At 36.7% G+C, this 16,067-nt stretch overlaps 1 protein-coding gene across 1 annotated transcript; it reads right to left on the bottom strand.

Annotated features, from left to right (window-relative positions):
• Window positions 1–15,302, bottom strand: LOC121878947 (probable small nuclear ribonucleoprotein E). Its single transcript, XM_042385396.1, has 3 exons — window positions 15,128–15,302; window positions 3,375–3,543; window positions 1–2,029 (listed from the first exon to the last, which is right to left on the bottom strand). Exons 1-3 carry the CDS (start codon window positions 15,176–15,178, stop codon window positions 1,959–1,961), a joined length of 291 nt encoding a protein of 96 aa, XP_042241330.1. The 5' UTR covers window positions 15,179–15,302; the 3' UTR covers window positions 1–1,958.
• Window positions 15,303–16,067: the final 765 nt, after the last annotated feature.

Genomic DNA, 16,067 nt, shown 5'->3' with positions numbered 1-16,067 from the left:
TGTACTTCACAGATTTATTACAAACACTGCTTCCACTCAGACATGACTATAAGAAATGAATGATGACAAATCAATGAAATTGTACTGTAGTTTAGCATAATACAAAAATTATGTATACAGTAAAATACTAATGTAGCTTGAATTTTCAAAAAGGCAGACCAACCCAGGAAATGCATGATCAAATATGTCAATGAAAATATATTTTTCTTTTATTCAACCTGAAAGTCACTTTATACCTGTACAGGTATCCCTCGCTAAACGAACCTTCACTTTCCGAATATTCGCTTATACAATAGGAATATTCTATTCCTACACCTCTTTCTCACTAAATAAAAACTATGGTCCCTTAAGGAAATGTATCAAATTTATATTTCATTATTTTTCTAACATGCTAGATGCTACATTACAGTATTAGATACTAAATCACAGTACAGTAATTAGGTACAAATTTACAGTGTTAGGTATGTTTATTGTTGTTTGTGAACTGAATTAAATTTTTTTAAATATTACATTGGGGGTTTTCCTGTACAGTAGTTAGTTACAAAGCTACAGTAGTTAGGGGATAATTTACAATACAGGTAAACCTTCGGATATGATATCCCTAGATGCAATATTCCATTTTAATGATGGTTTTAAATTAAGATAATCTCGCTCTATATGATCAAAACAACTCGCTTTAACGATATCCATCGAATAGCCATCAATATCCATTGGTTGGATTTTTTTTATATACAGTAGTGCAAACTATGGGTTGTACAGGGTATATAAGTACTCAAATTAATGGCTATCTTGCAGGGATTCCAGCAATGCAAATTACATTTTTCTACTTCAAGACAGTGACATTTTATAAAGAAACAATATTTAACCCTACATATAATACATCTCTACTTTCACTTGCAAGCCTAACCATGCACTGCCACACGGTCAACCCAAGTATTACAGCCCTGAGCTTGGTTCTTTGTCAATCATAAACCCGCCATCGCATGGCTCCACGATTATCGGCCAACATCGTACATTGTAATTATCATCAGTGGGTTTTTTCTTATGTAGTGAAAGGACAGCACTAACATTTAGAGTGAACTGTGTTATGGTGAATGTTGTTTTTGTTCTTTTGAAATGTAAACAGTGTCGGCCGCTATCATTGTTTTTGTTATCATCGTTTGCTCTGTTTTTGTGACAAGTGTTTTTGCTGTGAAGTGCACAGTGTAACTTTGAAAATGTCTGGGAAGGCCAAGGCATCTAAGACAACCGAGTCTCTGGGGTGAAGCTTGACATTGCTAAGAAGCATGAGACTCCCCAGAGGCTGTGTGGGAGTCAGAGTGATGTCTCCACTCCACTTACAAGAGTCCCCTTAGCCTCGAAGGGGACATGTGATGATAACCAGGCTTATTCTACAGGATGTGGCGAGTGTTGTTTAATCGTTTTGTACTGATAGTAGTATTGTAGGAATTGTTTTGTTGGTGATACATGTTTGTTTGGGGACTGGCTGGGAATGTATCCCATTGAACCCCATGTTATAATGCTCCCTATTTACAATAAATTTACCTAGCGATGGGCTTTCAGGAACCCAACCCCATCGTATCTCGAGGTCTACCTGTAGTTAGGTAGGGTTTTTGTTGATTGTGAACCTATTTAAATTTTTCTTGGTACAATATTCAGGCTTTCTTGTTATATTGCTTATATGAATATTCACTTTAACGAATCATTTTCAAAAAATCTAACCCATTTGTATAGCAAGGGATACCTGCATTCATATAATTTTAAGAAGAATAAAGGCAAAAACGAATGGTTACATGGACTTAAGGTTCTGGCAAACGATGCAAAACCAATCAACAAAACTTGTACTGTATAGTATTCCATCCAGAAACAATCACTGTCTTTGATGAATTGGAAAAACGTGCCTCCTAACTAGTTACAAGAGACTGTCTTGACAGCCCAGTAATAATGGATGCTGGAAACTACATGTTCGTGCCATCTGGTTGAGTATTTTGAATTAGTGTGATATTATCACCCTTCAGTAGAATGCGACCTGAAAGAAAATGTCAAACATTAATATTTTCACACTTCAAGTTACTGTACAATTAATTCAGCAAATAGCTAAAAATGATGTGTCTGTACATTTCTGTTCAATTTCATAAATTCTTCTAAATTTTAGATGCATTGCTAAGTCCAATACAATACAGTACTGTATAAATGCTGAATACAAAATGGGTATAATGCAACCCTAACGGCACATGGTCCAAAATTAAAGGGAAGGAAGTGTACAAAATCATTATGAGAATTAACTGTCTATTACCAATATATAATATATTCAAATTGGACACTAATGATACCTAAAATTTACTTTCATAATGAATGTGATGACATAACTTGGTTATACAGTAATTTTTTTGTCAAAGGGCTACTAAATCAACTGTATTAAATGTTTTAAGCACTTAAATTTCTATAAACAGAGCCAACATATATAAAAGTTTATGTAGGTGTTTGAGGTCAACTTATAGATACTGCAATATTGCAATAGCATGTCACTATTCTTCTATAAGATTATTTTCTTATTTTTGTAAGACTTGAAAAACTGATGTCTCTTTAGTGTTTGGGCCACTGAACTAAAATGGTTATCCTTGATCTAAACCTCCATTTCTGCTTGGTCACAGAAAAATGAGACCTGTGTATATGTCTCCATCAATCTGATCAAGGATGACATGAGAGATTATGAGAAGTAACTTCAGAGTTAAGATCCTGACAGTGACCTTCTCCACTTTTTTTAAATCCCTTTGTAGAATTGACACCACTATCATTTGTTTATGTATCTGTTCCCTACAAAAAGATCCCACTTTGGAATCATCCATGGAACTTTGGATATAATGACCTTAATTGATCAACCATTTCAAAAAACTTCATAACAAAGGAGGAAAATAAACCAATCACACTTAAAACATTGCCTTTGTGATCTTTTTTTTTGGGGGCAAACCAGTGAGTGAAAAACAGGTTTTGCTGCTCTTCAGGAAGAACCTGCCATTATACACTTTCACACCAGCAATGAAATTAAGCCACATCTTTAAATACTGTACTGTAGTAACAAGTGGAAACAATAATTTTTTTTTTTTGGGGGGAAGGACAGATGACAACACTGCTATATCCTCCCATATTTTCTTTTCAGAAGGACAAAAAAAATTAAGGTTTGTCATTTGAGTTAGAATGGGCACTGATATCTAGGGTATAAATTCTGAAAAAGGTATTATACTATAAAGGTATATTGAATTTCCTAGACAGTGTACTGTACTGTACTTACAATAAATCATATTCTCAGAGATCTTCATAATTTTAAAGCGAATGTTTCAGAATATTTCAATACAGTGGCTTGTTTAACTTACCAATAGTTTTCCGGGTTCCTTTCTTCATATGCACTTCCTCAGACTGGTCAAGCATGACATTCATATATTCATCAAAGCCAATAATATGGCCTTCAATACGTAGATTCTGGTTTTCATAAAGCCACACCTGTACACGGGCTCGTGACTGCAGGTACCTAAAGATAAGGTTCTGAAGACAAGGTTAAGGAACCATATCACAAGTGGAAATTAAATACAATAATGTACAATGAACTGTACAGTGAACCCCAATAACTGATGTACAGTGGACCGCCGAGTCGCGTAACTGATGATTACATAAAATTAAAGGGGAAATACCCCTCAAGTTTCGTTGATACCCCAGAGATCCAACAATTGGCAGAGATGGAGTGGTGTGAATTCTGGTTACCAGAGGGCTCTGAACACTGCCTCTGATTCATTCTTGCCATCTTAGCTCTTGTTTACACTTACTGTGTGTCTCTGACTTGTGCTTTTTCACTACTTCTGACTTAGTATGTTACTCAATCATGCCTAAACACTCCAGTGATAGTTCCTCTGGTGCTGGGCAACTTGATGTAATAAGGCATAATAAGAGTGGCGATGGGCCAGCAAAGAGTGGTAGAGACTTGAACGTGTTACCCTAGACCAGTGGTTCTTAAATGTTTTTGCCTCATCCCCCACACAAGTCGAAAATCCCACGCCCCCTCACCCCCTGATGCAACCTTTGGTTATTATAGTGGGAGGGATGAGCAATTGTGTATAAGACGCATTCAGTTCCTGACCAGACTTTTCTCTCTGACCGTTCACGCCCCCATTGGAATCTTCTAGTTCCCCCCAGTTTAAGAACCACTGCTCTAGACCATCTCTACCATCCTCAATTTATGCTTTACATTGCTTATTTAAGGCTTACTATTCTTGCTTTATGGTCTGCTTTATTTTCTTGCTTAACAGTATGCAGTACAGAGATACATCAAGGGTAGATGTGAGTTTCTGGAGGGTCAGTCCCTAACCCCCTGAATACGTTATGTTCTTATGGGATTAGATATTTCGATAACCGTCGATTCACTAACCAACGACATTTCCTGGTCCCAAAATGTGTCGGTTATCAAGGTAAGCCTGTACTCTAAAAACAATAGTGACCACTAAATAACAAAGTGGAATACAATGAGGAAAAAACAAGAGTGAATAAGCTGGTGGGATATTGCTAAGGAGGAATCAGACACACATGAATCATGCCAAGAATTTAAAAAATCCTTGAAACAGAAGTAGAAGATGTATACCATGGCAATCAAGGAAGTATATACATGGATGAATCACAACTCCAGGAAAGCCATTAAGACAAAATACCACCTGTGGAAGAGGTAAAGAAATACCAGACCACAAAATATTAAGCAGACTATCTACGGTAATATACTGTACAAAAAAGCCCTTAAAGTGGCCAATCAAGAAAAAAGTGCAGCACACATTGAGAAAACATTTATTCAAAATATCAAGAAAGATCTCAAGTTCATTTATGCATATGCCAGTAGCAAAATGAAGACTGTAGGACACTACTGTAAATAGACAGCAGATACCTTATGAATACTGTACAGTAAAGCCTCGAATAATGACTGCAGTGCATCGTATCGTGAATAATTAATTACCAATAAAATAAAGCAATGATAATGAGATGCGTTCTCTAGTGTGACCTTTTCATATCTTTTGTATGGCGTTTTACCCTCTTTTCCCCAAAACAATACAATTAATGAAAAATGAAAATTATATTCTCTAAATAATGTTTATGAATGCACCTTATACAATATAAATCAACAATAATGTCACACAAGAGGAGAAGGGATGCCATTGTTGTTGTCAGTGTTTACATGCATAATGTCAGTTATCCATCTGAAACTGAAGAAAATAAGACCCTGGTTGTTGCTGTAGTAAAATTAATGTAAAAAAATATGTATGTTTTAATTAATGTTATTTAATGTACAGTAAAAGTAACCACTGATGTTAAAGAAAAAAAAAGAGTGTGATAGTGGAACGGCAATGTACAGTATACTGTACTCGCGCCCTCAAGGAAACCACATCATTTATCTTATTAAGAATATGTACAAAAGATTAATTATTGTTTATTATTGAATATGTAGTTGATTGAATTAATGTTTATACAGTGACCCCTCGTTTAACGAACGCCTCGGTTAACGAAATTTCGGTTAACGAACTGCCTTCCATAAGGATCTTCAATTCGGTTAACGAATTTCTTACGAACCGAACTCAACATGTTTTCGCTTGCACTGACCGGGCAACCAGCTTTAGTATCAGTCCGCCAATACATTAATTGGTTCTAGGGCTTAAATTCCTAACTATTTTAGTAAATATCAAGAAGTTTATACTATTCAATAATTTTAAAAGTTTAATATTAACTTTTTTAGTCATTTTAACAATTATTGAACATAATTGAAGGTAAAGAAACTAGTTTCTGGCGTGCCATCCAACCTGTTAACACACCAGACAGGCATTAGTCTCTCTCTGTTTTCAGTGGAGGTAACATCTTGCTTGAGATTCTCTTCAACTAAACGCTTTTTTTCTGTGTTTCCAAGCAAATTATTGGTCATTTTGAAATATATTTTACATATTGACAATATATAATGCAGTGCAGTGTTGATTTAAAGAAAATAATCTTGAAATACACCAAGAGAACTAAAATTTTATGGATGAAATGGTGCCATGGGGTGACTTCTCTTCCACCCCAATGCCTTTTCTTCTTCCTTCTCCTCCACCCCCATTCTAATTCCCATCATCATCATCCAGGAGTCTTCTACATACACACCTCAAAGTAAGTGTACTTTTCTACCTTTTTTGTTGAATTTAGGAAATTTTCGGTGAGCTGGAACCAATTACCCAAAAACCCATTGAAACAATGGTTTCGGTTAACGAACTTTTCGGTTAACGAACGACCTTCTGGAACGGATTGAGTTCGTTAACCGAGGGGTCACTGTATATGTAAAATGAACAACGCAATTCATTAATAATACATAGAATATTAAAACACACAAGAGGAGATGAGACGGCATTGTTTTCATGAGTGACGGTGGTTCTACTTAAGAAACTGAAGAAAATAAGACCCTGGTTGTAGCTGTAGTAAAATTAATGTAAAAAAAATGAATATGTATGCTTTAAGTAATGTTATTTAATGTTAATAAATGAAACAATAGAAGTAGCTAATCATTAATGGTAAAGAAAATACGAAATGGATTGGGAACGCCAGCGTATATAGTGCGTATATGTGAAAACATCGTCATTTCTCTACATAAGAATATGTAAGCAACACTTATTACTGTTCATATATATTTTAAATAATATTAACTAATGTAAAGAAAAAATTCTATTCACCAATGGTGGTAAAGTCTAAAACATAAGGACAGCCAATATAATAGACAACTCCTGATTTATGTACTGTACAGCCCTGTAAATGTATTCAACGCATATTATATCATTATGTCTAAATCAAATGTAAGTCTGTATATTTTCAGCCACCGGCTGCAACTCTATTAATATACTGTTTATTATTATTATTATTATTTATAATGTTGTTTGAGTTTTTACTCAGATGACGAAGTCATCAGGTTCAACTCTGGACGAAACTGGAGCGTTACATAAAGATGTCATAGCTGTTGCTGAAATTGAAGTTTTTGCTGAAGCTGCTTATAATGCTGAATTTGATGGTGTAGCTGAAGTTGATGGTTTAGGCCTTTGAATAAGAAAGATGTCTAAAGTACCTTTCACAGCCGCTTTCTTTTCTCATTACAGTGGTCCCTCGGTTAACGAACGCCTCGGTTAACGAACGCCTCGGTTAACGAATTACCTTCCATAAGAATCTTCATTTCGGTTAACGAACACGTTTTGACATGTTTTGGCTTGCTCATCAGCTGGAAGATTAGTCCGCCAATACAGAAATTGGTTCAAGGGAATACATTCGTTAAAATTGGAGTAAGTATCAAGAAGGTTGTACTATTCAATAAATTTCAAAGTTTTATATTAAATTTTTTTGGAATTTTTAACACATTTAACATAATTGTAGTACAGGGAACTACTTTTTGATGCGCCCATCAGCCACTTCACTCACCCACCAAGGCCTCAGTTTGTGTCTCTGTTCAGTGGAGGAAACATCTTGCTTGTGGGTCTCTTGAACACAGAGTATTTTTACGTTTTTACAGTACAATTATTGGTCATTCTGAAATTTATTTAACATATTGACAATATGTAGTGCAGTGCAGTGTTGATTTAAAGAAAATAATCTTGAATTACACCTAGTGAACTTAAAATTTTATTGGTGAAATGACAGCATCAAGCATGGGGTGATTTCCCTTCCATCCCCACTTCCTTCTCTTCTCCCTTCTCTTCCACCCCCACTTCTAATTCCCATCATCATCAATCAGGAGTCTTCTATATACACACCTCAAAGTAAGTGTACTTTATTGCATTTCTTTTTTACTTTGTATGTACTTTTCGGTGAGCTGGAACCAATTACCCAATATCCCATTGAAACAATGGATTCGGTTAACGAAATTTTCGGTTAACAAACGACTTTCTAGAACGAATTGTGTTCGTTAACCGAGGGACCACTGTATATATCTTTATGTAGAGGTCATATGCGTTTTTTACGTCCCTGTTAATATGAATGCTTTGTTCTGTTAATGGATCCACTTCAGAAAATATGTTCTTTGCTTCCTCCATTGAATATCCACAGACCTCTCACCCTTTTCATATCGTTTTAACACATCTAGTTTCTCGGCTAAGCTTATACAGTACACCTTCTTTTAGCTTTTGAACCAGCACTGCCATCCCTTGCTCATGTTGAATAGGGACGCAAAAATGCCGTAAGAAACCCGAGAATGTTTTTCTTCTTTTCCTGTTCAGATGCGTGAAAACAAAAGGCCCGCCAAGCTGCGGCTGTTTATACTAGTGATGCTGGCATCACCACTCACAAGCCCAGCAGCCTCCGTGCGCAAGGCGTGTTTTTTTTTTAATACGTACCAGGATTTAGGTATTATTTATATGAAAATGTAATTTTATTTTATATTCTATTTTCGTCATAAATACGAAGAAAATAATAGCGTAAATTGAAATGGGTTTTAAATATGAATTGTTGTTATCGGAGGCTTTCCTGTAATTTGCATCAGTCATGACACAAGAAATACTGTACTGGATACAGTAACAGGCCAATACCTAGGCGAATGCATACCTCAAGGTTTGAACAAAAATTAAGAGATACTAATCACAGATGTCATCAACAAAAACAAAACTGCAAGCCTAAAAGACTCAAAGCTCCAGGAGTGGACAGAGCACAGATTAAAGTGATAAAAGAAGTAGCAAATGAGATTTGTGCTCCACTAAAGACCAGTTCACACTAGCCCACTTTTACGGCTATCTCCAACGTAGTGCAGTAGAGCCATCAATGGCGTCACAAAAAAGTAGTCCTTTCAGAAGAGGGAGCTAAAAAGTAGACAAATGATAACCTTCGATATACCTTCTTCCTCGTATCTACACATGGAGGCCCCAGCTAGGAGAAAATAGTCATGGCAATAACTGAGAGGCCACTTCCTGTTGAATTTAGATGCTTAATGGAGAGGGAGAACCAGATTGATACTACAGTGGTCCCTCGGTTAACGAGCACAATCCGTTCTAGAAGATTGCTCGTTAACCGAAAAACTCGTTAACCGAAACCATTGTTTCAATGGGTTTTTGGGTAATTGGCTCCAGCTCACCGAAAACTGCCTAAATTCAACAAAAAAGGTAGAAAAGTACACTTGCTTTGAGGTATGTAGAAGGCTCCTGGATGATGATGATGGGAATTAGAATGGGGGTGGAGAAGGGAGAAGAGAAGTGGAAGAGAAGTCACCCCATGATGCCATTTCACCCATAAAATTTTAGTTCTCTTGGTGCAATTCAAGATTATTTTCTTTAAATCAACACTGCACTACATTATATATTGTCAATATGTAAAATAAATTTCAAAATGACCAATAATTTGCTTGCAAAAACAGAAAAAAAGCATTTAGTTGAAGAGAGTCTCAAGCAAGATGTTACCTCCACTGAAAAGATACAAAGACTGACGCCTGTATGGTGTGTTGAGAGGTTGGATGGCACGCATAAAACTAGTTTCATTACCTTCAATTATGTTCAATAATTGTTAAAATGAGTAAAAAATTTAATATTAAACTTTTAAAAAAAATTGAATATTATAAACTTCTTGATATTTGCTAAAATGGGAAGGAATTTAAGCCCTAAAACTGATTACTGTATTGGCGGACTAATACTACAGCTGGTGGACCGCCAAATGCAAGTGAAAACATGTTGAGGTCGGCTCGTAAAAAACTCGTTAATCGAGGGATTGCTCGTTAACCGAAGTTAAGAATCTTATGGAAGGTAAATCGTTAACCGAGGCGCTCGTTAACCGAGGGATCACTGTATTTCACTTGATGTCACTAAACAAATCTCGAGAATTTTATATTTGCAATCAGTAATTTTGACAATTCTAAGACACTTTTCGTCAATGGCATTTCTGGCACAAATTACGTGTAAGCGAGATACTGTATTTAACATTTTATTATGTATGGAAATTTACCTTTCACTTATTGCCACTAAACTTATCTCATGAATTTTATAGTTGCAATGGGTAATTTTAACAATTCTAAGACACTTTTCAGTTTTCAGTACTACTATAATATGCGGTCTGCTGAGCTGGAGTTGGGTCTTCCAGGATATTTACATTGTAGCATCCATTAACCTATCCTAACCTAGGTTAAGATAGGTTAGGTTAGGTTGGATTGGGTTAACACGTTATCATCAACCACACTAATTTTGCCGATATTTCTGAGGCAGTGAACTTTTGTTTTAACATATTCCTCTCTTATTCAAACAATTAACACAAAATTAACATGAAATTGTTGCTCTGTCAGATTTATGTTAAGCAATACTTATTATATGCGCCCCACACCAACCATGACCAAAAAATTTATAAAATTATGCCACCGCTAAATGCTTGTCCATGAAGTTTTGGCTAACACCTGAACGCCTGTGACGGCTATCGCGAGCAACGGCAAATTTCTCAAATACGATTATTTTATCATTTTCTCTAGTGTCTGTCTGGAAGTGGGGACATTAAGGTATGCCAGTGTGTGTTGTGTTTTATGATATAGTATTCGATTGGCTGCTGCTGTTTCCAAAATTGATGCTCACGGTGAAATTAATTTTGCCACATGTATTAAAACTTGTTTATTACTGACAGAAAACTGATTTTTTATCCACATAACACAAAATCATATCTCCTCTTTATTTATAATCTAACATACCACCGGTTGGATGTGAGACAACAGGTTATCCTCACTGGACGTGTCCTTGCCTCCCCACAGGGTTTGACTATAAAGATGATTATTATTATGACATCTGTGTATTACCATGAATTTTCTCTGTCTACTAAAAGATACGGGTATTTCTGAGGTATAAACTCACTGTCATTCATGTTTAACATGTGTCTTCACATGTATGATACATTTTGGCAGTCTGAATTAAGCATCTGCAGTTGGTCTTTATGTTTGTTTATCATATGAGAACTGTTGCATCTTTAAAGTACTTGTATGCATAATTGCATACCGGTATGTGAATGTAATATGATCCCAGTGTTGTTTTAGTATTCATGTCAATTATGTACCGCATTGCAATGTGTGTTTTTCGAAGTTTGGAACTTGCTTAACCCTCTCAGCCTCGCACGAAGCCATTGCGGCGTCGAACATAAAAGGCGAAAAAACTTACGCTCGGCCTCGCGACGCCAATGTGGCATCCAATGGGCTATATTTTCAAATAACTCAAAAACTATTCAGTGAAACTGACTGAACTTTGGATGCCATTTGATAGACGTCGTTTTCTTTGTGTGGGCCTTATCACCTTCCCCAAGACAGTCTTGGTCACCGTGTGCATGGCAGCACAGCATGAAGCCAGTGTCACTCTGGCCATTAGAGAGAGAGGAGGGTGCGCTGCTCGGCCCTTTAATTATTCCATGAGTTTTGGTGTTTTATTATTTTTCTTTACTCCACAATATTCTACAAGCTTTGTTCTTTATTCTGGTATATAGTACATATCAATGAACACCATAATACAAGGAAAGTGTGAATGATAATCGAGATGTTACTAAACATTTTCAACTTATACTAAAAAAAAAGTGGCTTAAATAAAAAAAAAATCAATTTTTTTATGGTTTCATACAATTTTACGCTAGAAGAGAACCCATTACAATTAATAAAACAATTCCTTGGCAATGAAATGAGCCCTTAAAACATAAAAATTCATCGATGTTTCGGCAATACCCTCGGAGGCCGAGAGTAAGTTTTCATGCACGTATGTGTCTCAAGCTCCGAGGCTGAGAGGGTTAAAATCATAACATGTGGCTTTTACTTTGCCTTGTGAGGAAAACTTATGCTCACATGGTGAAACAAGTTTTTGTTATGAATAATGTACTAGTTTCTGGAATACTGTAAACCCTTCACGAAGGTTTATGTACATATGTTGCATAAAGTATGTCAAATTTGGCACAGAAGATTATTTTTGCTACTGGCATCTTTAAGGCTGTTATTATGTGGCCAAAACATTCAAGAGTCCAAGTTAATTTAAAGCCTTTTCAAGAAATATAGATATATTTTGTGTATTACTTTTGTAATAAACTCAGAATTAACTTGCTTATTGTTTTCAACCATTTATATTAAAAACTACGATGATATCTTAAACATTCCCATCAACATTCAGCATCATAAGGCCAGTGGTACATGAGCCTCAGGCAGTCACTTTTAGCGACACCAATCGAATGTCAACAACAAAAATAACAGACAACGGCAAAATTTATACCTACACAACACTTTCCCATCCTTTAAATGACGAAATTGCAGCCAACAGCAAGATTTTCAACTTCACAGGTGATGCAAGAGATAAGCAAAATTATTACATAGGGATTTATTTTCGCCGGCACAAGGAGTTACCCATATACAGATTAAGCACTGCAGTTTTGCTGGGAATGTTTACTTTTGGTTAATTTAGCCTCTGTGAGATGCTAGGATTTTTTGAAGTGATACCTCTTGAGAACATGCCGATATTAGTGTGGTTGACGGGACAATGTGAATACCCCAGTAGACCAACTCCAACTCGGTAGACCTCATACTTTAGTAGCACCTATTTTCGGTAAATTTATAGCAGCTCACACAACTGTTAGTAAGTCAAAACTATATTTTTCTAATGTATTTTTTTTTGTGTGTGTTTTGATTGGTTCTGACCTTGATTTCTGTCGGAAATTGCCTGTGTTTTTGTTATCGCCCCCTTCTACCCTCCAAAAAATAGGGGATCCTGTTGGGAACCGGGGTTTTAAGTGGGGCGTTTTCCGACAAACATCATGGACAAGTGAATACAAAATACACCAAAAAACACTAGAAATACATATAAACATAAAAAATTTTTGGATGACCTAACCTATCCTATCCTGACGACCTAACCCTCATGGTGTTTTTTACATAACCACACACTCACCATATGAGGGAATCATTGTTGTTTTTTACCTTATTCCGAATTAGAATCTTCACTGAGGTTAGGAGAACACCATGAGATCTAATAAAATGCTATTGCTTGTTTTTTTTCCCAAAAATGCGCAATTAACTCCATATAATTGAAGTGACACCCGTCGCAGACTTCCATGGTCAGAAATGAATTTGAATTTTGAAGCATGAGATACCCAAAATCACCATCGAATATGATTGGGCAAAAACTACCGTGAATTCTAAAAGCAGAACCACAATTCATTTTAATTGGTGGCCAATAAAAAAGAACGCTTTTGATTAGCCGCGTGACGTGTACAGGAACGCATGACAATTTATGAAGGGAAGACAATGAGTGGGAGGTCGGGTAGGCGATAATGGCTGAAGATTAATGGAATTAAATAGAGAAAGATTTGGCATGCACTACAGTATCTCCATTATCATACGTTCCGACGGTAATGTAATAGAAGAAAATTATCTTAAAATTAGATGTCTTTCTCGAATGTGATAAAAGATTTGAGGTAGGAATGGTGTGTGTGAACTATTATAAAAATACCTACTTTTCTTCAATGGCATTTCAGGCATAAATTATGTTTAAGCGAGACATTTAACATTTTGTTATGTACGTTTGTACGTGGCGGTATACACTCAGAACACCAAATGACTGTGGAGCTCCCAAGTTAGATTCAAAACTGCTTTTCCGATGGTTTTCGATGTGTTTTGAACACTTTTTACCTTTATTTTTATAGTAGATCTCTAGATTCTGAGATGGGAGGGTGGGAGCTTATCTCAGAAACTATTGATATGTGCCAGATATGAAGGTCAAATTAGTTCATAACACATTAACAACCATTGGAAAGACAGTTTTAACTTTGATTTTTTAGTGGCAACAAGTGAAATTGGTTAATATTCGTCCATTGGCTGTCCGCAGGTTCCCGCCATGTTTACTCGAAGCTATACTCCTCACTTTGAGGCACTTGTCTCCTCCTTTCTCCCCTCCTTGTAGGTTAGGTTAGGTAGGCTGGTTCCTTTGGTATGAAAATATTTTTTTGTGTGTCTAACTCAAATTTGACCTCCATTCTTGTGCAAATTAGCAGTTTGTAAAAAATTAAAATGTATTTTTTTTTGGCAAAAAAATGCTAATTTGCAGAAGAAATGAAGTCCACATTTGAGTAAAATACACCAAAAAAAACACAAAATAAACCTATTCTCGTACCAGAACCTGAGGACATCCAATGGATGAATTTTTACAGTGAAATTTTACCCAAACAACAACTGGTGTCCATCTGCTCCACCTTTACCCAATTTGGTAAATTTTTACTTTCGGACATAAGCCAAGGTATGGATTTGAAGGATTTCAAATTTTCAATTTCAATGACCAGTATGACAATGGCAATGGTAGAAGTTGGGTGTGAATCGTGCTATGATTATTTTAAGCCTATTGCCGAGTTTTACGAAAAAGACGATCAAGCTATCCAATTCCTACATAATCACAGCGTAGTTTTGGACATGGCACACCCCAAAGCTTTAAACTACTGAAACATTTACATCTTATTATTTTGAGTCTTCTGAACCCCATTAATATCAGTCGGAAATGAATAGGTTAGGTTGCTTTAAGCTAAACCTACCGGGGGTCCTGGGGTGGGGTTCGGGGGTAGAGCCCCTTGGCTAGGTTAGACGACTCGTTTTCGTGGTTTATCCCCCACCCAAAATGGGGGGGCGGGCAAAAATGATGGTCAGATACGTTTAAAACACACCGTAAAAACATATTGGTCAACCCATAGAGACTCACGTCCGAAAGTAAAAATTTACCTGATTTTCTCACTCTATCATCCAAACATCTGAAAATTTGGTGCAATTCCATAGTCCTTCTGGTGCTAAGTTCCATATGCACTGCCAACCTCCAAGTTCCAGGCACATGACATTACGAGCAAAAGATCCTATAAACATTCCCCTTACCACTACGATAGTTTACTGGGCCCTGTAATGAGGGGAGGATGTGCTTCTTCCTTAATGTAAAACACAAAGTATAGAAATTAAGTTTCGTGAACACATAACTTCATCAAATTACACTCTGACAAATACTAAAGGTTATAAATAAGTACTATCACCGTATAGTCGTTTAAAGCCCCACACATAACAAGCAAACCTCGAGCCTTGGCGCCAACACACTACAACTTGACCATAATTCACCACATCTCAATAAAAGGATACAATTGGCAGTACCATAACCTTCTGCACCTTGGACTTCTGTGCGTATGACATCTTGGTGATAATATATCGAGGCAAACCCTCTCAAAAATTACAAAATAATATTGAGCACTAGCGGCACGAGAAGGCCAGTAGGTAAACGTTGTGTATACTGGAGGATGGTAAACACGTGTGATTGGTGGACCTGGCCGACCCCCAACAGAGGAGCGAGATGCGTCCCTATATGAGGAATAAACTTAATGAAAGATTTTTGTGACTCGCTTCACAGTTGTTGTACGTGAATGGATTTACTTAGAGTATGTGTTTCAATATCTTATTATCTGAGCACATAAATACACTTATAGAAGATGACAGTCCGCAGCCGAGCTCAAGCTTTGAATCTGAGTCTTGGATTCGGTCTATACATCCGTACCCCGCTGTACCAGTAAGCGTGAACACAACACCCAAAACCTCTCTCTCCAATTCATACTAAAGCTGCATAACATTCAATTTCATTGCGCTTGTGGAGTCATAGAAAACGGTAAACTTTTGTAAGGGTAACTCGCATGCTGTATGCTGTTTTATACGAATTTTACCACTGTACAGCCATTTAATATTAGGTGTATGTAAAGATTGTATAAAGGAGAACTCAAGGTATCTATCAAATGATTGAGAAGGTCCAGTTGATACGGACTAGTGTATTATATTTATTTTTAGATTGCCCCCGAGGGGGCTAGTTTATTGGGCACCACTTTACATCCTGTCTTTTACTTTTATCCTCTTCGCCACTGATCGGCTTGTTAGCCGCTTGGGCGATCGGTCACGTGTCTTTTCATTTATATTCTTCACCGAAAGATCGGCTCGCTTGCCGCCCGGGCGATCGGTCACGTCTCTGTCACGCACTGTTGGCAAATACTGGGCATGCACCGGCTCCTGAATGTACCTGAACCCGCTCCAGTGTTGG

The sequence above is a fragment of the Homarus americanus genome, unplaced genomic scaffold (assembly GCF_018991925.1).
Source record: "Homarus americanus isolate GMGI-L3 unplaced genomic scaffold, GMGI_Hamer_2.0 scaffold4060, whole genome shotgun sequence".
NCBI lineage: Eukaryota > Metazoa > Arthropoda > Malacostraca > Decapoda > Nephropidae > Homarus > Homarus americanus.
Note: the sequence above shows the minus strand (reverse complement) of the source record. Positions and strands in the feature narration are given on the sequence as shown.